This window comes from Balearica regulorum, chromosome 2 (assembly GCF_011004875.1).
Source record: "Balearica regulorum gibbericeps isolate bBalReg1 chromosome 2, bBalReg1.pri, whole genome shotgun sequence".
NCBI classification, from domain to species: Eukaryota; Metazoa; Chordata; class Aves; order Gruiformes; family Gruidae; genus Balearica; species Balearica regulorum.
Window position 1 is genome coordinate 46,590,507 of NC_046185.1, and position 25,283 is coordinate 46,615,789.

General features: G+C 39.3%; 1 protein-coding gene across 1 annotated transcript in view; it reads left to right on the forward strand.

Moving 5' to 3' along the window:
- The window catches only part of LOC104629208 (ethanolaminephosphotransferase 1), a 61,189-nt gene that overhangs the window by 13,179 nt on the left and 22,727 nt on the right, over nt 1-25,283 (forward strand). Inside the window, exons 3-6 of the mRNA XM_075744142.1 lie at nt 4,198-4,266; nt 11,640-11,748; nt 13,846-13,920; nt 18,489-18,757. Coding sequence (XP_075600257.1) covers nt 4,198-4,266; nt 11,640-11,748; nt 13,846-13,920; nt 18,489-18,757 — 522 coding nt within the window. The remainder of the gene's footprint in view (nt 1-4,197; nt 4,267-11,639; nt 11,749-13,845; nt 13,921-18,488; nt 18,758-25,283) is intronic.

Consider the following 25,283-nt stretch of genomic DNA (forward strand, 5'->3'; position numbering starts at 1 on the left):
TGTTTCGGGAATGCTCCATTCTGGAGGCATTACGCACCAATTTTTGGCTTTTGCCATCCTTCAGCGTTCTCCCAGTGTGGGCATTTGGATCTTTGAACACGCACAACACAGAACTCTACCTTCGGTGCTCTGAAAATGCGGGATTGCTGGGTTACAATGTAGTCTCCAGATTGGTTTAGATACTTTGAACTGCAACATACTCAATGCTAACAATGTTTTAGGTGTGCAGGGCCAGATAACGAGGCCCAAACCCGCTCCACCAAATGCTGCGAGGTGTGGATGTGGCCAGTTTGCAATAAGGGGACGTATTTCTAAGCCGTGTGGATGTGAGCCAGAAGGTACCGTTCATCGTGTATTTAGCAGTGCAGACCTTGGTCACTGCAAGTGTTTTTGACCCACGGGTGGGTTGGCTCTGCTCTGCCGCTCCAGAGCAGTTATCTATCTTTTGTGTAGCCAAACCTTTGCTTTGGCTCATTTTTCTTTCTCTTGTTTTTCTCAATTACTTTTCTTTCCTTACTCTTTACTTTTCTTACTGTTTATGTCTTTTCCCCCCTTCACCTTAATCTTCTCATCTTTCCTCTGCCCTCTCACACAGCTGACCAGTACAGACTTGATGCTGTCCTGGATCCCTGGGTGGAGATTTAAGACACAGGAACACAGAGTAAAAGCAGATCTTACGTGTGCCGCCCAAGTCAACGTGCACGTGTGCATGTGTGTCTGCTGTCTGTATTCTTGTTTCTAGCTCTGCTAGAAGCCATTATTAATGCAGAGAGGGAAAGCAGATGACTTTCGAGGAGATATTACGTATTGAAAAAAAAACAGCAGAAGCATTTCTGAACTTAGGGTTAAGATGGAGTCAATTAATGCCATTTTTGCTAGTCCCTCACAACTGCCATTCCCTCCCAACTATTACAACTTCTTTTTAAAATAATTAGCAGAAGCTTTCTGATTAATCCAAGCCTTCTTCTTTGTATAAGGACAATCAAGGTCCCTTTTCTAGTGCAGAAAGTGTTTGCTGGGGAGTGCTTAGCACTCGTATCAGTCTTACACTTACAAACCTCCAACTTCTTATCCTCCACTTCTGTCTTTTAATGAAAGTGCCCTGAAAAGGACAGAATTATGCAGCAGCAAATGACAGTACTTTCTTTACATCAGGTTCAGTGCAGCCTCGCATTCATGTTCACTGATGGTAATGTGAGCTTGTTACTCAGTAATTTGCATTTTTGAGCAGCCACGAACAGTAAACATTAAACATTTCATGGCCTTGAGGTTAGTAGCTTCTTGGGAACAGAGCAAAGCAAAGCAGAGTGTTAAACTGTATAGCAGATTTTATTTGTCAAGTTTTATTTTTGCCACGACGGAAAACGAGCAGAATGTTTTTTCCATGAGTGTTTCCTTTGGTTTGGCTAAAACAGATTACTGATGAGGGAAGGGCAAATTTCCATTCTTCTGCACATCTGCTGAATGTTCCTTCTCCACCCAGAGGACCACAGTTCAGCCACAGACATAGGAATGAACAGAATGAAGTGTGACAGGTCTTGAAATGTCTTTAGGAGGCAGAAGCTGGGTGTAATTTTACTTTTTTTTTTTTTAATAAGGAGTGTTTTGATTTTTTCTGCTTGACTTTGGAAACTGTCAAGCAAACAAAAAGCTGACTGTGTCTTATGTTCGTGTCTATTTATATAGAGATATGTTGGAAAACTACATAATCTTTTATATTTTCCATTTAAGAATATATAGAAATTATATAATCCCTATATAATCTCTTATATTTTCTATATAAGAAAATAATTTTTAAGAAATTAGATTGTTTTTCCTTTTTTTCTCCTGGGAGCAAGTAATAGTTCTGGACAGCCAGTGAGTACTTTGGGCAGAAAGCCTCATTTTGCTGTTATTATTTAACTGGGATTTTGTGATTTTATTCATGGCTTTGAAGGCTGGGAGTGGAGGGGAGAAGGAGAAAGCCAAAGCAGGAACAGGAGTGAAGATCACACATTTTGACCTTTGCACATTCTTATCCAGCTATGGCAGAATTCATTGAATTTGCTGGTCAGGAAATCATCACTTAGCTTACATAGTCTTTGATTACCAGTTGAGGTAAGGAAATGGGCAATAGCTACAGAGAAACTTTGGGCAGATTTCTGATTACCTGGAATCTCAATAGCACTAACGGATATTATGAATTTTCTTCATTTTCGGAGGATTTCCATAGTTCTCATGTGAATTAAGTACTAGCTGACTGTTCTGTTGGCATAGATATTGTATGGCTTGGTATTATTGCTATTTCTGGCATAAATATAAGCAAAGCCCATGGACAGTTCAGACTGGGTTATTTACATGTAAGCTGGACAATCAAAAGATCATTCAGTTTTTATAATCAGTGTTTGAAAGATACAGTATAAAATATAGTATCTGGAGCTGCAAATATGTATTTGTGTATAGTGAAAGTACAGACTAGTGAAAACTTTAGTTTTACCTGCAAATTCATTTTTTCTGAGGTAATGTATTCTAAGAATTTTAATATATATTCTGACAGAAAAGCTGTTAAAAGCTGTTGATGACAGAATTGTCTCATATTTTAAATAATATGGGTTCTGATATCCTCAGAAAGAGCAGATGAAGTCATAGACTGTGCATTCGAAACCTGAGGCATGCTGCATTATCTTTTGCCCTGTTGCACTTGTCCACTGAAAGCTCTTAGCTCAGATTAAGTTAAGTGTGTGTGTAAAAGCTTGGAGAATGGGGGTGCTGAAACTTGTATTAATCTTAGCAGACCTCAGTCGCCTAGAACGTGCCTAACTTTAAGACAAGTGTCTAGGCTCCTTTGATAATTAATGACTTGAAACATTCTTCCAGAGTGCAATCGTGTCCAAAGTGTAGTTGGCTAAGAGAGGTCAATAAATTAACTAGACAGAATTAACTGTTAGCTGAAGTTAGGTGAAATGGAAGCCTCTCTGTCATCAGTTTTTCTGCACCAAAGGTGAACACCTTTCACAAATTGTGAAATGCATCCCTATTTTATTCCCATTGTCCACACACGATGTTTGGACAATGCTGTATGTAGATATATGTGAATCTTTATGGGAGTCATATGCATCACACTAGTAACATAAGCCATATATGCACTTTCAAAGTCAAAGGATTTAGAATCACAGAATCGTAGAATCATAGAATGGTTTGGGTTGGAAGGGACCTCAAAGATCATCTAGTTGCAACGCCCCTGTCATGGGCAGGGACACCCTCCACTAGACCAGGTTGCCAAAAGCCCCATCCAACCTGGCCTTGAACACTTCCAGGGAGGGGGCAGCCACAGCTTCTCTGGGTAAAGAATTTCTGAAAGAATTACATGTACCACCCCAATGATGACTAACTTCTTCCAGTGTGGACTCACCAGGTCTCATGAACGTAGTTGTGAGTGGTGGTGTCAGTTAAGATTGTGCTTCTGCAGATTGTTCTGAGTCTGTGTTCTGCAAACTCAAAGCAGGATAGAACTTGATACTGTCCTCTGAGGAGAAAGTAGACAACAGCAATTTGGGGTAGGCTCAGATTTCTGAAATATTTTGTTTGCTTAAGATACAGATATGTACTTTTTGGCATTTATAAAACATATAATATCTTTACAAGTCTGTCCAATAGGGAAAATTTATTGTGGTAAAGAACTGTGCTGTTTTAGAGCTTATGTTTATAATAACATTGCCTTACATTAATTAGCATAGTGCAAATGCAACTGTTTTACTATGTCAAAAGCTGTACATCTCTGTGGGATAATATTCCACTTATGACCATATTCCCTATGCACTATCTATTCTACATACTAGCAATGAACTGCTGCTCAGACTATGCATTACTGGTAGTGCAAATAAAGGTATTAAATCCAAAATACGGTAGAAATGCAGAGTCTTATAGGCTAACTTGTAAAATGACTAAGAATTTAAAAGTAAGATGTAACTACAGAACTGTTTGCCGTTTCACCAGCCTAAATCTTTGTGTTAGTACATTGAGTTGCTAACAAGGTAATTGTAAACCAGGCCAGTGCTTTTAAATTAAATTAAAACGGTATGAATGGTCATCAGAATAAAATAAATTGACACCAGTCACACTCAGAGTGATTGTTCTTAGATGCTGAAGGATATACAGTGATGGAAAAATATGCATTGTTCAGTGCTTTTTTTGACATGTTTGCTTTTTTCCTAACAGTACAGTGCTGTGGATACAAATCCTTTATCTGTGTATATTATGCAGCCCATCTGGAACAAAATTATTAAGGTAAGAATTTTCTTGAATAGAAATATCACCTGATAATGTAAGGATTTGTTTTAAATATGTCATATATTTTAATTTAAAAATATGTATTGATTAATAAAGCTGAAATTAAGACATCTGTATAAAAGAAAACAAATGTTGCAGGATATATAGCTATATTTAAGATGAGTATGTTTGAATTTTGAGGAGGTTTTTTTTAGAAAAACAAGGTTTGTTTTTTTCTGATTGCTATACAAAAGGCATGCATTTCTTTTTTACATCTTTCATTATTACATCTTTCATTAAACAGCTTTGCAGACATGGAAGGGTTTACTTAGTACAAGTTATTTTTGTGCAGCATATGCTGCCTAACAACAGCATGGCTTTATCTCTGTGCTGTGCACATGATTTTATGCAAGTGCTGTCTCATTTTCTCCCAAGGGTACTTGCTTGAGGAAGCTAGGCATTTCTCTAAGAAGCTGAAAATGAGAGCGGTTACCATGATCACCGTAACGATTGGAAGATGGCATCTCTTGAATGCATTATGATCTGCATTTTTTAAAAATAAACCCGCTCACAATTAGTTTTGCTGTTGTGGGAAGAAAAAAAAAAAAAAAAGGCTGTGTCTCAAATAAATATGAACTTTACTGATTTCCAAGGACGCAATGACTTCTGCATTCATTCTTTAGAGGAAATCTTTAGATTGGAGCAGACTTGAAAACAAACATTTATACAAACAAGAAAGGATGATGTGGTCAGAGTGCTGTTGGATCTGCCATCTTTGGGTTCTGTAATTCAGGTATCACTTATGCTTGATATAGCAGGAAAATCATAATCTCTCGTTCATAACCTCAATGTAATTGCATGGAAGAATTTATATGACCTAACTTAAGAATTAAAAACCAATCCAAACGTGGTATGAGAGAAAAGCAATTCAAAGATGTGAAATTGAATTCAATAATTCAGTTCAGAGGCTGTTTTCATTCCCATCATAATATTGAGGAAAACAATGAGGCAGAAAAGCCCTACCACCACTCTGGAGTCCAGCACAGGAGATGAGCAGAGGTTTTACTGTGCATTTGCACTTTGGTTTAGGAGATCCATGGATATTCATCTACTATCAAATTGAAGGGGGAGTATTATCAGCAAAAAACCTCCTTTGGAGATAAGTTCTAATGGTTGCAGGGTTTTCCCAGTGGAAAAGCAACATTCTTGTCTGTCCCCATGTAGCATAATGTGGTAGAACCTATAAAAAAGGTGACCTCTAGATTTTTTTAAACCTCCTTAAATTTTAGATGAGCATGATTTTGTTCAGTGCTTGCTGGAGGAGAACCCAAACCAGTGCACAGGACTGAAAACCTATTTCAGATGAGTACAGAACCAAAGACCAGAGTAGGTGCTGTCTCGGGCATTTGGTTTGGTTTGAACCTTGAAGATACAGCAGTAAATGTTCTGCTTTGCCTTCTGGTGCAAGAGTGTTACAGGATAATTCTCAGTGATGTATCACAAGGATTTAAAGGGAAATTTATATTGCTGTCAGCTTTTGTAGAAGTAGTCATTCTAATGTTGAAAGATACTGCCAGATAAAATCAGAGTCCTGCAGAGTTGCTGGGAATGCACGGCTGCGGAGGGGAAAGCAGTATGCAGTATGCAGTAGAGTCATCTGGGTTGCTTCTAGAGATAAAAATGAGAACTGGGGGAGCACCAATCTTATTGGCCAAAATGTAACTGTTTGTAAAATATTAGTAGCAATGGAAGTCGCTAGAATGGTTTTGTTCCTGGCTAGATACTGAAACCAGGTGTGACAGTAAGTGTTGTCCCAAATGCAGTCCAAGAAAATTCTGCTCATCTATTCACCAAAAAATCCTTTTTTGCTCTTGAAGTGTAAGTAAAACAGTAGTATCATAATAAATGTGATCAAGTCTTATTTTTAGAAAGAGAAGCTTTGAATGCATTTACTCGTCATTGATTTTTTTGGTAGCTTTTACCTGTTGTAAGCATTATAACTGGGCTATAAGTGTGGTCTAGACTATAACATTCTGTGATCTAGAGTATAATATTGAATTTACATTTTACAATATATCATCTTCTTTCTATTTAAATACAGCAGTGCATTGCAATAGGGAGATATAGTAAAGCTGGGATAATTTTTAAAGAAGAAACATTGCATCTAATATGTTCATTCAAAATTGGGCAGTACAAATGTGCTTCTTCATGACTGGGAGAAGTAATTTCTCTCAGTTCAGACATCCTAATACATCCATTTGCAGATATGAATCAATTATCTTTTAGTTTCTAATCTGGTGAAAATAAACATTCTACAGGGACTATTTTTATCAGATTCTAGAGGAGGTACAAAAATCAACCTAAAATTCAGAGAGCCAAGCAAAAAAAAAAAAAAAAAAATTAAAATCTATGAGAACAGAGGCTTGGTATTTGGGTCTGGCCTTTCATATGTCAATTTAGTCCTAATTGCAACACAAGTTTCTCTGTATTCATTAACACAGAATTCATTGGAAGGTGTGTTTCCTATGTTATCATAGAACCATAGAATGGTTTGGGTTGGAAAGGACCTCAAAGATCATCTAGTTCCAACCCCCCTGCTGCGGGCAGGGACACCCTCCACTAGACCACGTTGCCCAAAGCCCCATCCAACCTGGTCTTAAACACTTCCAGGGAGGGGGCATCCACAGCTTCTCTGGGCAACCTGTTCCAGGGCCTCACCACTCTAACAGTAAAGAATTTCTTTCTAACATCTAAGCTAAATCAACCCTCCTTCAGCTTAAACCCATTCCCCCTTGTCCTGTCACTACACTCCCTCACAAACAGTCCCTCTCCATCTTTCCTGTAGGCCCCCTTCAGATACTGGTAAGCCACAATTAGATCTCCCCGGAGCTGCCTTTTCTCCAGGCTGAACAATCCCAACTCTCTCAGCCTGTCCTCACAGGAGAGGTGCTCCATCCCTCCAGTCAGCTTCGTGGCCCTCCTCCGGACTCGCTCCAACAGCTCCATGTCTCTCCTGTACTGGGGCCCCCAGAGCTGGACGCAGTACTCCAGGTGGGGTCTCACAAGAGCGGAGTAGAGGGGCAGGATCACCTCCCTTGACCTGCTGGTCACGCCTCTTTTGATGCAGCCCAGGACACGGTTGGCTTTCTGGGCTGCAAGTGCACACTGCCGGCTCATGTTGAGCTTCTCATCCATCAACACCCCCAAGTCCTTCTCCTCAGGGCTGCTTTCAATCCATTCCTCGCCCAGCCTATAGTCGTGCTTGGGATTGCGCCGACCCACATGCAGGACCTTGCACTTGGCCTTGTTGAACTTCATGCAGTTCGCACAGGCCCACCTCTCCAGCCTGTCAAGGTCCCTCTGGATGGCATCCCTTCCCTCCAGCGCGTCGACCACACCACACAGCCTGGTGTCGTTGGCAAACTTGCTGAGGGTGCACTTGATCCCACTGTTCGTGTCGCTGACAAAGATGTTGAACAGTGCCGGTCCCAGTACCGACCCCTGAGGAACACCACTCGTCACCGTTCTCCACTTGGACATTGAGCCATTGACTACAACTCTTTGCGTGCGACCATCCAGCCAATTCCTTATCCACTGAGTGGTCCATCCATCGAACCCATGTGTCTCCAATTTAGAGACAAGGATGTCATGCGGGACAGTGTCAAATCATTACTTGTAAGATGTATTTCCTATGTTATGAGAAATTAAGAAGAGCCTGACATTAGAGAAGATGTGGGAATTTATGAGCTGGGATGTTGACATACATAAGAACTGAAAAGCACAATCGTGCTCTCTGACAAACAATGGATAGTATTACGTAGCTACTACATGATCTGGATATTCCTCCTCTGTTTGTATTCATGAGAAATCGCATTTGTGCAGGACAATGAGAGGAAAAGAAGGAAATCCTGCTGGGATACACAGGTGCGTGCCAGCTTCACTGAAGTCAATTAACGCCCCTCTGTTGCCTTTATGAACTTTGATTTTATCACTAGAATTGGGCATGAATAGAATGTTAGTGGTCTGTGCTGGTTTCAGCTGGGATAGAGTTAATTTTCTTCCTAGTAGCAGGTACAATGCTGTGTTTTGGATTTAGGACGAGAATAATGTTGATAACACACTGATGTTGTTGTCATTCCTAGGCAATGTTTACACCAAGTCAAGGACTTTTCAGCTTCTCATACTCTCTCCAGCGAGGAGGCGGGGGGTGCACAAGCAACTGGGAGGGGACACGGCCAGGACAGCTGACCCAAACTGGCCAAAGGGATATTCCATACCATACGATGTCATGCTCAGTATATAACTTGGGGGAAGCTGGCTGGGGGTTTAGACTGTGGCTTGGGAACTGGCTGAGCATCTGTGGTCTGCAAGTGGTGAGCTTTGCATCGCTTGTTTTGTATATTCTTTTATTATAATAATAATTGTTATTATTATTGGGGGTTTTTATCATCGTCATCCTTTTCTGTCATATTAAACTGTCTTTATCTCAACCCACGAGTTTTACTTTTTTTTCCCAATTCTCTCCCCCATCCCACTGTGGGGCAGGGAGTGAGCGAACGGCTGTGTGCTTGTTTTAGCTGCCTGCCGGGTGAAACCACAACATGGTCTCAAGTGACTTAGTTAAGGAATATTTCAAGTTTGAACAGAGCTTTCTATAAATATGTGTACTTTACCGTTTATTACCCCAATAGAGAGTTGATATATTAAAACATTTGCTATTTTTATTAAGGCTTTTAGCATGAATGGCTGTAGACCCGTTAAAACAGAAATTGGTTATTATTTTGTAGAACTAGAAGTTTTTTAAAAGATTTAAGCATACAATGGTTTTGTCAGAGAGCAGATGTGATTCTCCCCAGTGGCACCTCCAGTTGTATCAGTCATGTAGTGCATTGATGTATTAGACTTCTACTCTCTGTTAATTAGATAATAAAGATGGTAAGGTATCCTTCTATAGGATACTAGTAAAGTCAGGCCGTGTTTTTCCAACATGTGTAAGAAGTTAATCTTTAACACCCTGTAATTTTTGAATTGTGAAATAGGTTGATGGTAGTGTAATGCCAAGCAAAAGAATAAGGGGCATTAAATATAACAAAAGGGATTTTGCAACTGAAATACTTTCCAAATACCTAGACAGATTAGGCTCGGTAAGGATCAAAAGAGTATGCTTAGGGGTTTAACTGCAGGAGAGTCTGTTTTCCTGAGGATAGATCTCCTCTAACTGTTTTTCACGGTGTGTCTACTAGCCAAAGGGATAGCAGGTATAACAACATCCTTTGATGGCTTCCTTCTTAAAATACATGATGTTAGCAAGAAAGTGGGTTAAAATAACGTCTTCATGTTTGCACTGGGTAAGCATAAATTATTTCCTGTAATAATGTAATAATGACATTGTGATTATTTAGAATGATGAGCCTAATTAGAAAGCAGACATTTATGGCGCCCCACTTTATTTAATAGTCAACAATTATTATGAATCACACAGGAGAAATCAGTCATTTTAAAACAATACATTGGATGGCATCTGTACATCCATGTAAATGGGTCATCCACAGGTTGTCTTCATGCACTATTTTGATCTATATTTGAGATTAAAAGAGACGAATCTAGAATTTCTCCAGTGTCTGTCCTTATTTCAAGTAAGGTCACAAACATCAGAGAAATCCCACAGCAGGCGATTCATACCAAGCCTCCATCTTACAAGGTTTCTGCATCCCCACGTAGCAAAATCGGGCAATGTGCCGCTGTCGTTGCACGTTGAGAGTGCAGTCAGTGTAAGGAGAGGGGACCGTGCGCTGAAGGGTTGGTTCCTCCTTAGGTGTTCTCCTAAAGGAGCTTCAGGGAACACTTGCTGTCACTTGTTCCTAGGGATTTAGAACTGGGCTTTTGAGGACTCAGAATAATAGATGCGTTAAAATTTTTTATCGTAGCCGTATGCATTCCATGATGTATTTTAAATACTATAAGAGCTGACACACAGTATATTAAAATCAGTGATAAAATCCTGGTCATAAGGAAAGCAACTATCAGATTCATTTTTTTGCCTATGTTATTGAAGAAAACATCTAAGAAATATATCTGAAAAATATTCAGAAATTTTAATCTGATTTTTGAAATTTTGCGCTGTACGCTGTACATCAGTTGCACAGTGTCTCCTGAATATTATTAATTGTTCTATAGAAGAAAAAGAGGATCTTGTCAGGATAATTAATCAGTTCAAGCATTCCAGTTTTATGTGCAATTTTTTCATGTGGTAGTGGGATAGAGGAAATGTAAAGATGTATATAAATTAATATGTATTCATCTGTCTATCTAGCTAGTCCAAAGAAATTAACAAAACATTTTATTTCAAAACTATCATTAGTATCTGAAATTATTTACCTTCTTTTTCTTTAACATTGTTTTGTAATATTTTATAGTGTTAAAGTACCTTATGTACATTTTCAGTCCTTAGACACTCCAAATAATTTGATTATAAACCTCCCAATATTTTTATATTTTGAATATATTGATTCTGTGTTTGAGTGATAGTAGTGGTTGATGCTTAATATTTCTGCAAATATGTTCTGTCTAAAAATCATGTAGAAAGCTGTGTATGCTATTTCTGAAAATCTTCTGGAGAAACTGTGTTACTTGGGAAGAGTGTTACCAAAAAGAATCCCTGTTGCAGTGTAAGAATACCTTAAAGCCACGGGGGTTGAATAGCTGGGAGTGGTTAATGGGACAAAGAATTAGAGGCTTAGGTGAAGACAGAGAGTCCTTTTCAGGACTCTACAAAGTAAAATGAATTAATGGAGCGTTTATAATTTACGGCTAAAGAGGGAGACCCTGCAGAAAGTTCCTACCCAGAGAAGCAGGGAGCTGCTTGTAACAGGGAGATCCTTGTGGATCTACAAAAGTAATGCACTCGGTGTCTGATTTTGTTGATGTTTTGAGTTGGAAATTATCAACATATTTTAGAAGAGGAAATTTCCTTGTTATAGCATGGGAATAGAAAGCTTAAAAAAACCTGCCACGTGGATGCTGCATTACCACACTGGGGTGCTGCAGTCTTCTTTCAGTTGTGATATGCAGGATCACCAGAAGCTTTCCTTGGTGGCTGGGAAAATAAGGCTAATGTATAACATAGGAAATACAGCATTCTTAAATGGTATTTTTGACTGCAATCACAAGGATCAGGCAAAAGGATTACCTTTTAAAATAAATTTCAGAAATTAAAACTGTATTTTAATTTGAAAATGGGAAAATATGCACAAATCTGAATATTGCTGATGTCATTTACAGCCTTCTCCTTTCCTGATAAAAAATATAAAATATTTAATTAAAATAGGACTTACAATTTGAAATATAGTTTTTCTTAGATTTTTTTTTTCTTTCTTTTCTTTTTTTAACAGATAGTGCCTTTGTGGATTGCTCCCAACCTGTTAACATTCTCTGGATTTGTCATGATTTTATTTAATTATTTTCTAATATCTTTTTATGACTGGGACTACACTGCCTCAGGTAAATATCCTCATGCTGTAATTTTTCATAATCAGTGACCTGCTTATGTCATACTTCTGAATGATACAGAGAGGTATCAGATACTTGACTCTTCTACTCCTTCCCTTAATGAGGGTCCATGTGCCTATAGGAGGATCTGAACTCACACATGGCATTATAAATTTATATCATTTAATTGAAAAACTTTATTTCATTTCATCCCCAAATATGGTTTCAGCATGTGCTGCTTGAAGTCTATGATAATATCTCATTTTATTCAAAGTGTATGCCAGGATTTAAATAAACACAGTCAAAACCCACCCTAATGTTCTTCATAAAATTTTTGGTTTCACATTTCCCAATACCTAAATTGATGCCTGAATAAGTTAATTTCCCTTTCATGACTCCATAACCACCCCCACCCCCCATTCAAGGCTGATTCTAGACAAAGAAGTAACAGTCTTTAAATAAATGTCTCTTGAAATTATCATTTTCAAAGTCCAAGTCCATATTTGCTCCTCATGGTAGACCAAGTCAAAAGCGTTTTGGAGCTGATTGCTCCTGAGCGTAGGGCACATTCAGTTCTGGACTTCTCAGACCAGCTGTTGGAGCCTACAATAAGTAGTAAGCATCTCCCAGGCAATTGATATATTAAAAGCTTTGCTTTTCATTAAACTACACAATTTGGAGAAGATTTAACTCTTTTTTTTTTTCCTGAAACAATTACGTTTGGGTATTTTGCTGCCTTTAATTTCTTATGCCTGTTCAGGAGGTACCCTTTGGTGTGAGCTGTTTGTATATTTATCACAACAATTCTAGAGGCAGGGATACATGTTAGCAGTTGTGGTTCCAGAATAATCCTGTACAAGCATTAAGTTTTCAGGACCAGCATGTTATGTAGTTACCTGGCCTCATCCTTAAAGACTTGATTTTTTTTTATCAATGCAGCTGATACTTACTAAGTTCTGTAATAAAAGAGCATCCAGCACAGATCTTTTAATGGGATAATTTTATCTTGCCAAATTCCCAGTAGATACATATTGAACTTGAAGACATTTGAAATGGAGATTAAGTCAGTTGGAGTCGAGAGCTCTATGCGTGGTTTGCAAACCTCTCCTCGATTTCACACGAGAACAGTGCCCATCATTTCTCACTTGATTGAAAACGTTCATGCAACCTAATGAGCCTTTTAAGTATCATATATCAATCCCATACCTAGGATCAGAAATAAAAGACTTAATTTCCTGGACAGCTGGTTTTCATTCTACAGTTTGAAAATTGGCAGCTAGGAGTCAGGAATTGCCATCTTTTCTTTCAGAGTGGCAAGACGAGGCATTGGGAGAAAGGCGGTGAGGGCACTGCTTTAGGTACTGGCATCTCCCCGTTCAGCAAAGACAGACCTCTGCGTGCAAGTATTCCCTGTGTTCGGTGCCGAATGCCAGAAACCTGAGAGGGCTTTGCACTCAGAGTTGTTTAGTGCTGGTGTAGGCCAGATTGGATTATGTTTAAGTTAAATAGGACGCTCTTTGGAAAAAGGATTGATTTCTTTTAAAGGGCAACAATAACCTTGGGTTATTGCTATCAGCAGAGCAATAACAGAACCCTGGGTTCTGTCCAATTCAGCTTTCTCTTCCTTTTTTTCAAGGCAAAAAAAAAAAGGGTGCTAATATCTATCCTAGCCTAAGGACAAAAATTTCCTGTTCAGGTCTGTATGGTAAAAGTGCTACGCAATAATGGCGCTAATAATAATGATCATGCTTGAAAACGTCATTTTTTTGTCTTTAGATATTACATAACTAATTTGTAGATGGATAATCTTCACATGACCTGTGAAAATTTTTGCCTAGTTACTATCGTTATTTTGTGCAATACTAGAGTCATTTCAGGACCAAAACCCCTCTACCTTATCTTCTCTCCTTTATGGTGTAAACGCATTCAGGCCTGCTCATTGCTTCTTTGCTAGAGCTCACTGATGACTTGAGGTCAAAACCAACTATTTCAATCTGTTTGATGTAGTGGGCTAATCAGTGGCAGCTTGTTCATATGTATATGCATATCTTGGTGGATTTCTTTGATGTTAACCACTGTTACACTGACTCACTACCCGATTTATTTCAGGTACCAGTCCTGGACTTGTTCCCACCTGGGTGTGGTTGTTCAGTGCTTTTACCACCTTTTGTGCTTACGCTTTAGGTAAAGTACAATGAAATAATTTACACATCTGATGTCTTCATAGAGTTTTATCTGCTGATATTGAGAAGAAGAGACATAGTGTATAAATTGTTCATCTCTCTCCAAAGCAGTTCTCCGAGATAAAAAAAAAACACACCAAAATACATCCATAAGACTTAAAAAACCTGCAAACGACAGCATTTTTAATTATATAGTAGAGGTTCTATGACTGTAGCTCTTAATCCCTCTCAAAAGTTGAAATTGTTTTAGAGAAACAATGGAAATCATTACGTAGCAGCAGCCATTGCTGTTGGGTTTCATAAAAATGTTTGGCTCCCAGTCATGACATGCTGAGAAGCTCCCTGACACCAGCATTAGCAGAGGGTGCTTTTAAAGTCCAAGGAAAAGTGCAAAGCAGAGAAAAAGGAAAATGAGTGTAATGGTGTTTTTAACTGTTAGGCACTTCTGTGCTTATGGCGTGTGTCAGGAGAGATGGTATGAATGTGGTGACAGGCCTGAGCTTCTTATGGAGATGAAGTATCATTTTTTTTCTGTCCTGTTGCTGTTTTTCTCCCATAACACCTACACCTCAGTTTCAGTTTCATATTCCATTTTTACTTTTTATATCATACTATGGCTATATTTTTAGGTACATTGCACCTTGCTGTGCAGCGGTGTGAAGACATAGACCTGAACTGATGCAGATCTGGGAGTGAGATCCACATTAGCGTGTCTGTTTGACTTTCTCTTCCAAAGCTAACTCATTCCACAGCGTGGTGCAACAGTTAATTTTTTGGGGGGACTCAAGGTAGTATATTTACATGGACTGCACTGTGCTGTGTAAATGTACCCTCTCTTTGGAACTGGTTCTTCTAAGACCCTGCATTGCTGAGCGTAGCCATTTGCAGGCCGTACTTAAGATACTCAGGCTACATATAAACGTGTTCTAGATGTACACTGCAGTGTTGTGTAAAGATGATGGCCACTTTTGGTATCAGACCCATGCATGTAGAGCCATCTTGATTACCTTGGGGGTATCCCCTTGTGCAGACATCTCCCTCTGCATTGTAAATGCCTTGGCATTTCTATTCAAGTGGTGAGTTTGTGCCAAAATTATTTTGTTCAGAATATGTTTGTATTTGTACCATAAAAATCACTGGGACTACTGTCCCTTGAAGTTGAGTTCCAGTCAGATTTCTCTAACAGCTCTCTATAATCATTAGCAGAAGCAGCAGTTTCTTTTGTGAAAACCATTCTTTATGTAATTGTATGGAATTTAATGAAGTGGCTATTGTTTCATAAATAGGAATTACATATTGGAGCTGTTAGTGGATGACACCCCAGAAAGCTCATTGGAAATTCAGCTTCTGAGATTCTTAACATAGATGTTACTTGCCAGTGAGGCCTACAGTTCCTAATACTTGGAAGACAACTAATATGATGTTGACAGTCAAAGTTATAATGAACTGATGTATATGTAGATTTTTATGTCTGCTGTCCAAGCCACTTCATGAAATATTTAGTCTCAGATTTAATTCTGCATGGCCAAAGCTTTCCCTTTGGAAGACTGCAAAGAGCCATAATAACTAACCAAATATGCAGCTTTAATCTCTCTCAGCTTCTTTTTAATGACACAGTTACTCTCTCCAAATTCCCCAGCATGCTGCTCTTTCCTCCCCCCTCCTTTGTTAAGGTGGTTTGGTATCTTTTCCCTTTCCAGATAACGGAGTGCTCTTTGCTGTTATTTTGAATTCCGCTATTTAAAAGTTATATAAACTTTAATAAAACAGAAGATTTATGAACCCTTATGAGACAAAATCATAATATAAGAATTCTAAAGCAATGGAAGTGTGGGATAGTGTATGTCCACTATTGAACATACACCATTGTTGGCGTGAATGATTTCAAACTGAAACCTAAACCAGAAAATATTTTCAGTCTCTTAAAAAAGCTAGTGAAACCACATGGAAAATGTGGGTAAAGATTTGTGAAAATCCACTTTGACATATGTGTTATACGGTTCCTGTATTTTCCTCCATGCCCGTTATAATTAGAAGTACTGTATTTCATGACACCATTATAAGCCTCTTTTCAGTAAAACTAAAATTCCTGCAAAATGAAAACCACTCTTTCACTGTGATGTAAATGTTGTAGTATCTAATGTGAATATTCTTTTTTGTCAACCTAGAATAAGTTATGAACAGAAAAATCTTCTATCATTCTCATTTTTAAAAATAAGTATTACCCCTATAACTGAATTTTCTCTGATATGGGATAGATGTTCTTGAAATATAAAAGACCATAAACTGTTTAGGGATGTTTACATGCTTATATGCTAGTTAAGTTTCAGAAGCATCCTTTAACAGACTAAAGAATTTCTACATTTATAGCAAGTAACCTCAAGCTTATGCAGTTTTCTTTCTGCACATTTCAGTAAGATGCCAGCAACTCAATGGTAATGTTAATGGAGAGAGAATGTGGCTCTAGAAGGGGACGAGCCATATTTCAAATCCTCTGTGAGATCTTTAATTTTTAGAGTTGTGAGAACTGTCTCAAGAGATTTGTATTTGTGCAGAGGATATCTCACAGCTGGTTAGGTATTACAATAGGGAGATAGTCTAAAATCTGTACAAAATGAAATCTCATGTTTTCCTGGTTTAGATCCCTGAAGTATATTTACATTAAACAAAGCTCAGAGCACTGCCAAATAATCTGGAGAAGTAAGTAGCATATGATCTATAGCAGCTGTGGAGTCTTTGGTCTCACTCTGCTGAGTTGTATCTCTCGTAAGTTTTGGGTTACTAATGCTATCAATAGCTAATAATTGTTAACTGTAACTTCCAAGTAACATTAGAAAGAAAAAAATTCTCCATGTTATTTTGAGATTCAGGATAACAATAAGTAATCTCCAAGGTTTGTTCTGTGTACTTTTTCCTAAGAGGTTCATCCTGCACATTTATACTTAACTTTAAGAAGAAAATATTTCTATTTCTTACCAGCACAGTCTCAGAGAAGAGACTAAGGGTACGGTTTGACAATGCAACTAAGAAAGGTTGCAGCTGCTAGAGCCTCCACTAGACCCTCCTTCCTCCTCCTCCTCCTCCTCCTCCTCCTCCCTGCATTCACTGTCCCTCCCTTGTGCCATCATCTCCCTTGTTTTTTGCACCATTCACAGCATCAATTCTGTTCAGTGACCCAGAAGAAAACATGTTTGTTGAGTTTCCACCAGCTGAGCAGGCTGCGGGTCCTCCCCTGTCCAACAGCAGTGAACTCTCAGATCAACTCAAACTATATTGTTCAACTGCATCCTCAGAGTGAGACGCAGTACAGTGTTTGGGTGTCTTCCAAGCACTTAAGTATTAAAAGTGATCAACACTTAATGCACCTTAACAGTTAGGTGTTCTTAGAATCATAGAATTATTTAGGTTGGAAAAGACCCTTAATATCAGTGAGTGCAACCGTTAACCCAGCACTGCCAAGCCCACCACTAAACCATGTCCCTGAACACCACATCTACACGTCTTTCAAATATCTCCAGGGGTGGTGACTCAACCGCTTCCCTGGGCAGCCTGTTCCAATGACTGGCAACCCTTTCGGCAAAGAAATTTTTCCTAGTATCCAATCTAAACCTCCTCTGGTGCAACTTGAGGCTATTTCCTTTTGCCCTATCGCTTGTTACTTGGGGGAAGAGACCAACACCCACCTGGCTACAACCTCCTTTCAGGGAGTTGTAGAGAGGAATAAGGTCTCCCCTCAGCCTCCTCTTCTCCAGGCTAAACTACCCCAGTTCCCTCAGCTGCTCCTCATAAGACTTGTGCTCCAGACCCTTCCCCAACTTTGTTGCCCTTCTCTGGACACGCTCCAGCCCCTCAGTGTCTTTCTTGTAGTGAGGGGCCCAAAACTGAACACAGCACTCGAGGTGCAGCCTCACCAGTGCCGAGTACAGGGGGACAATCACTTCCCTAGTCCTGCTGGCCACACTGTTTCTGATACAAGCCAGGATGCTGTTGGCCTTCTTGGCCACCTGGGCACACTGCCAGCTCTTGTATCCTAAGATTCCAACCAAAAGACTCTGTAAAATATCTTATGTAGGCGCATACACAAATTTTGTGAAATTCTGTCCTTGAGGCTGCCATGTAACTGTTAGTCATTGAGGCATTTAGCATCAGGCAACTTAAATGCCTTAGTGAATCTATCCCACAAGCGGTCTGAAGTCTCAGAGGGTCTACACCACCAATGGACAGAGAAGCCCTATGGACTGTTTTCAGCTCTTTGAGAAACTGATTGCGGGGACTGACATAAAAGTATTTATGACAAGTAATTATGAATGTCTTTCCAAAGCTTGTGAGGAAGGTGGCATTTAGTTTAAGAGCTGAGGTAAGGACAGAAAAATTACTTGATAACTGAAGCAAATATTTTATGAGCAATCCTAATACGTTGGCATTGAAGGGACTGTTGTGCTTCTGTTTGCTGTCATCGGTGGTTTTTTTCCTATGTTATATATGGCAATAGTGAAGTGCACGTGAAGAAAGTTACTTCTTTTGTTGTGCTCTAATTCTTTATTTCTTTTCTTTCCCCAATCCTTCCAGACTCCATAGATGGGAAACATGCTCGAAGGACTCAGTCCAGTACTCCTCTGGGAGAATTATTTGACCATGGGCTGGATAGCTGGGCTACCTCCATTTTTGTGCTTTCTTTTTTTTCTGTCTGTTCCCGTGACAATGGGAAGACTGGAGTTTCTGTATATACAATGTATATATATTTAAGCATCGTCTTGTTTAACTTTATGTGTTCACACTGGGAGAAATATAACACAGGAGTTCTTTTTCTTCCTTGGGGATACGATATAAGCCAAGTGGTAAGTATTTATCATTCCTGTTTTGGTTTTACTTTTTTTTAAACTATGTTAGTGTTTTCATAATATTACAGAAATAGAAAAATAGAGCTCAAGGCAAATATATTTGGCCAAGATTTTGAATGTGAAATAGCATAACCCTAAAAGTAATTCAGAAATATTTCCTGCAAATATTTGTAAAGAAGGGATGCTCTAGAGCAAATTGAGATTCATTGCCTTGCAGGAAAAAAAAAGGCTTGCAGCAAGCCTAGCAGTCAGACAGTGCTCATGAAAATGTCATTTCACTGCATTTGATTTGTGGTATTAACAAAAATTATTATGCTATCTGAAGCCATAAGCAATTTTCCCACCAACACTAGGTTCTGAGGCATGACGTGAATCAGTCTAAGTGGTATTTATTGACGGTAATTATACAGTTATACAATGCTAGAGCTTCTCAATCCTACCACCTCTTACATCAAATGTGGTAATGGAAATAGCATTGTACCTATACAGCGAGCATTAATGATTGTCAAGTAAGTTGTGCCCCTGAAAAAAAGTCAAAGTTATACCATTAGAGGTTTCCTCTCTGGGAATGGCATTCGGTAACGTGGATTACGCATCAGCCCACAGCCCTAGTTCCCCAGCTGAGTTCTTGACTAGCTTACAGCCCTACCTTGAGGTGGACCTCCTCCAAAACATGCCCAGGGCACCACGGTGAGTGGTGGCCTCAGTGCACAAATGAGTAGCAGCAGTAACAAGCTCATTGCACTGCCAAGAGCCCAGCACTGGGATTTCCGGGCTGGCTTATCTGTTTCTTAGATAACCAGGTTCTTGCAGCCTGAAGAGCAGTCTTCTGAGTTTCCTGTCACAGGCATGAGATGAAAGGTACAGCCAAATATACATAATTGAAAAGAAGTTTGACAAATATTCAAATATGTGTTTTAATGGAAATATAGTATTTGAATTAATGGCTGCAGATGTATTGCTGTAAACATAATCAGAATCCAGTGGTTTGAGAACAACTCAGAGATGGTGGTCCAGCTGTGGTGCATCTGTTTCATCCCCTAGAAAATAGGTTCTGGGAGAAGAAGTTGGCTCAGGACTAAGACATTAGGCAGCCAGCTGGTCTGCAAGTTTCAGCCATGTCTGTGTAAGGCTTCTTAGTGAAGTTCCTCCAGCAGGAGAGGAATAGCTACGTTCAAACCAATTTCACTTGTTGCTCCGATGATCACTGTAGATATACATGTGAATGTTTAGAAAGCTCTTTTGGATTGCTACAGCATCTGAACTGTATTAGTGGTTAAATATGGGAGTGGGTATCAACTAGCGGAGCCGTACTGTTAACTCTGTCAGTGCCTTTTAGGGACCTACGCCTCTGTCACTGCTTTCCCATCTGGGAAATAACGGTAAGAACATTTCCCTGCCTGATGGATTTGTGGTGAGGCTGAATTTCAGTAAAGTTTGTAAACCGCTTTGATTAACTTGGATGCAAGGGGCTAACAAGTGCTGTTTCCTGTTCCCCTCTGATGCTGAATTGCTGTCCTGCGCGCTTGCTTTCTAGTAACTTCTGTGATGATTTGCCTACAGTCAAAATGATAAGCAAATAAATGTAAGGATTTTTTGATGCTATATAGTGCAATCATCAACAGTGGTGGAAGATTGTACTGTTGAAATGTCTGTATGTCAGTTTTCCCATCTATAAAAATTAGCTCTTGTAGTTGGGATTGCCTATGAAGAAAGACAAGACAGGATTTGGAGATCAAGGTCGTGTTTTTTCCATTCGTCCAAACTACATTTCACGCACACCAGAAAGTATATAATATAAGTTTTCCAAGCTGTACTAACTAGTCTAGCAAAACGTCTTAATTCCCCTACAAACATCGCCTTGCTCTTGTTCCATAAACGCGTTCCGCAAATTTTGTATGATGTGTGCACTATTAAAGTTAGCTCTTCATCTCCAGCTACTTGGAGGAGAGGATACTGAGGACATTAGTAAATGGCTGATGATGAATAAGAAAGGTAATGTTCCCCATGCTGGGTTTTTTTTCCCCACTGCTTCGCTGCCAGCTATTCTCACATTCAGAGGCAGAGAGTGCGGAAGCACTCGCGGGCTGCTTTCGGATGTGGTGTTCCTAGCTGGATTGCTGCACGGATGCGCCTCTCTGCTCTGTCTTCAGTAATTTCACCGACAGCATGATGCTATTGCATTGGCATGTCAGACTTTCAGGTGGTCTAGTCCCCTGCTTCTGCTTTTAAATTTGATGGTAGCCAGGAACTTGGGACCACAAAGCACCACAAAGCTCAGGAAATACAGTAATTAGTATAAGTGTGCAAATAGATAACTGTTGGCCTTAATGAAAGCTTAACTGGCACGTAGCTCCCAGGACCCTGCCGCTGAGGTCAGCTCCACTGTATATAAACACAGGCAGCCCGCTCGCTGGCTCTGCCTTAGCTGTGCTGTGAAGAGAGTTGCTGTTTCTCATGAAAAAATACCTCATTATAAATAGAGAAATTTGTGGGACTTATGCAGATCACATTTTTCTGCGACTTGATGACTCGTCAGAATTGGTAACCTAATTACGCTAGCTGGGCTGTAATTGGCACTCCAATTAGCTTTGATTACAGCAGACAGCCATTTATAGGAAGCTGCGGTTTCTAAACTTGAAAAATGGCTGTAACGTGTCTGAGAGATGCTTGGTCAGAGGACTGTTATGTTTGTGGATCCAGAATCAAGGAGGAGGTGTCTGCAGAGTGAAAACTCTTCCCCTCTCCCCCGCCTCCAGCACAAGGAGCTATCTTGTGCTGAGTCCTCTGCGAGCAGGAAGAGATGCAGGGAGAGAAGCCTCTCTACATCACAGCATCTAAGACAGTTTTCATACACTTTTGAGTAAGTGCACCTATTAGAAACTCCAAAAGTTATGGGCTGAAGAGAAGGCTAAAAAAGAAACCTTTACTATGTTCTGTGAGAAATTCTGTTGGATACATCTTGTGGAAACAAACACTTTTATTTTTGTCACAAGCCCAACCAAAGAAAGCTAATACCTGCAAATTAAGTTTCTTGGAGAAAAAAGGACAGAGCTTTCCTGAGAAATTAAAGTTTCAAGCTTCCTGACGTATGTTAAATTTCATAGATGTCCTCTTGATTTTTAAAAAAAAATCTATTTTCCTGCTGAAAATTTAGTATTCTCCTAATGAAATACTTCCCTAATCCTGCTGTTGCTTTTCATAAGCCACTGCAGTTGAGTTCATCACAGGGGAACAAAATATTCATTTTTCCTTAATATGATGTAGTGATACCTCTGCTTACGTCTGTGCTGCCTTACACGTACACTTCATATTCTTACATAAAAGTTTAAAAGTGAAGATAAGAGCTGCATGAGAGCTGGTGTGACCCAGGCGATCCCACGCTCCTTCCCCTCATTCTCCCCAGCCAAGAGGGCAAGCGTGAAAAAAGCACGAGTAGCAAGTGTGAAAGGCAACAGATGGCTCGCTCTGGCCCTGTCCTAGCCCTGTAAGGAAGGGATGACCAGAAATCCTCTCTACAGTCCTGCCTGCAGGTGTGGGTGCTGGGACCATGAGCCCCAGGTTTTCAGTTTGAGATGCTTTCCCAGCTGGTTCTGCCCAATGGCTTTGGATGGTCCCACCTAGGCTCTCAGGAGAACATGCTGCTTGCCTTGAAACTCTGCATAAATGAAGTATACAATGCAGGTAAACATTGTAGAACTTAACTTTTCTCCTTCCTTTCAGTCAAAACAAGGTAAGGGGTTTTTTGAATGCCATATACCAGGTTTTCTTTTGAAAAGCAGTTTACAAAACTCGTGCTGAAATATGTCTCATATGGCCTTTTCCCGGGAAGTACTGTGGCAGCCAGTATTTCAGGAACTGGCAGAGAAATCCCGAGCAATGCAAATGCACATCACACCTTTTAAAACTTCTATCTCTTCCAGGGGACCAAAAAAAAGTCTCTATTAAGGAGAAAAATGAAGATTCAAATGTGTCATTCTTTGGCCGCATTATCAGAATTCAGATTTTTTTTTTTTTTTTAATTTTAGTTAAATCACTTTTAGAATTTTTCTGAGAGAATTTGAAATGGCTGTGGAAAGCATAGCCTCTCTTGAGAAGAAATAATACTGATTATTCTTTAGTTCCAAAGGTAGGAGCACACTGGAATTGTTGAACTAAAAGAACTGATAGCGGTGCAGAAGGAGTGCTGGCCAGGCCATGGCGTCTCCTTCCAGCTGCCTCCTGAACAGCTGGACACGAAACTCAGTTCTCACTTATCTGAGGGACATCCCATACTGCATTGATGTGAAATTTAAACAGAGGAACCTGTGGTGCACAGGCTCTTTCTGCATCAGAGTGGCTTCGTTCTTAACCACTCAACTATATTCTACTCAAACCTTTCTTGGTTAATTAATCTTCCACGTGCCTTGAGCTGTTTACCTATCACATACTGCATGTCTAAATGCAAAATTACCTTTTCAAGACATATAAAAACTGTATTTATAGGCAAAATTTCCCTTTAGCTATTCACTGAAAGAAAAAATACCGAGAAAAAAATTAAAATGGAAAAATTACACATCACACTAAAGCTAGCTCCTATTGAAAGGACTTTATGGAAATTGTCAGTTTTTACTTTTTTATGCAAGTGCCACATTTATTTTCAGAGGAAAAAAAAGTAACTTTGTATTTTAAATGACTTTGCTCTCTAGATGTTCAGTTTGAGCACAGTGTTAATGGAAAGTATTTCAACACATGAACAATTAATGCTATTGGAATATGCTAGTGAAATAGAATATTACAGTAAAATTAATGCCATTTTTTGTGTAATCTTAAGAAATTGAAAAGCATAGCCAGTATATTTAGAAAGAAAGATGAGAAAATGTTTGATTTTTTTCCCTGTGTAGTACATCATACAGCATACTCAATCTGTCTATATGCAAAACAGAAATGGTAAAACATTAGGGAGAAAAAAATATATGTACATACACATTCAATCTTGAACATTTTAGTCACAATACTTAGACCTGCAGTAGTGGAAAGACATGAAAGAGATGGTCATTTTAAAAAATCAGGTATTTTAGAGAACAGTTACAAGACTAGAAGCTAGGAGATTTTGAGGAGTTACACTGCCTTAGGGTTATATAGAATTCTCCCAATGCCACATTAAAGAAGTAATATTCTGATTTTACAGGTGGAGAAAGGTGACCATATTGCTGTGATTTACAAAACTGTGACAGGGAGCCACTGCTCAGAAGCCAGCTGTCCTGCTGTTCAAAGGGCCTGCAAATTAACACCATATATTTCTAGATTTTTGTCTGCATTAAGTACTATTGCCTCCTCATAGATAAGGCCTTGGCAAGCCAAAAATTTGCCTGGTCTGATGCTGCAGCGAGTTGGAATCCAAGATTGTATACATCTGACACTAACTTGCTATACAATCCTTACTTGTGTTATTTAATTTGGACTTCTCATTTTACAGAAGGTTGCAATTATTTTTACTTGCTAAAGATGACATTTATATCTGAAAAGTACTAAAGCCAATTGATGCCAGAGAAATGAGTAAAAAACCTGGCCATCTTTTCTTAAGTAGAATTATTCAGTTGCATTTAGGAACACTGCTTTTTTTTCTTTTTTTCTGAACTTTTTTTTTTTTTTTACCAATAATGCCTTTAAAACAGTTTATACAGCTGATTAACATACTTCGCTTTTGTCTCATAATTTTGATAATTTTCAATTTTTCTAATATAGCTTAGCTCAAGGGACACAGCCATTTTCTCATCCTTCTAGCTTTCTAAAAGGAGGTCTTTGAGACTGCGTTAGTGAAGTCAAAGTTACGAGTCCTTAAAAAACAACAGTCCAAAAATTTGAAGCCACAGAGTGTTTTTTCATACACAACATCTGTTAAATAAGAGGAGATCTCAACCTGTGAGTGCTGCATCACCAATCCCAGGGCAGGGATTTCCCCCGAGAGAGCCCGTTGCACCGACGCTCCTGTTCCTAGAGGTGTGCTGACATCTGACGCTGATACTCATGACTGCACTGCCAAAAGTACTGACAGTAATAATGGATAACACTGAAGTTCCTCTTTTATCACTTGCCAAAAATGTCTGTTCAGAATTCAACGTGCGAGGGTAAATTCAGGCTCCATCAAAGCCGGTTGGAGTTTTGCCATCACCTTTGAGGGGGCCAGGAGTCCATCAGTCATGTCTTTTGGATAACATAATGCAATTTCTTCAGAAAACCAAATGTTAGGTCTGTTGTAGTCAGTTGTAAACCCCATTATACACGTCCTTCATTTAGACCAAAATTTGACTCGCTGCCTTCAGTGGCCCAAGATGTAACTCTGATAGTAGTGCCTGCCCTTCTCCGTTGCAGATCTGTTGTGCTGCTTGTTCTTGCAGGGGCAATTCAACCATCCAGTTCTGCAATGCCCCGTTCAAGCAAAACTCCTTAAAAGTTTTGTACTGATAGGGAAAGAATCTTGAATTTAGATACAGAGAACTAAGTGAAGTTCAAATCGCTCAAATAAAGCGATATGTAAGTG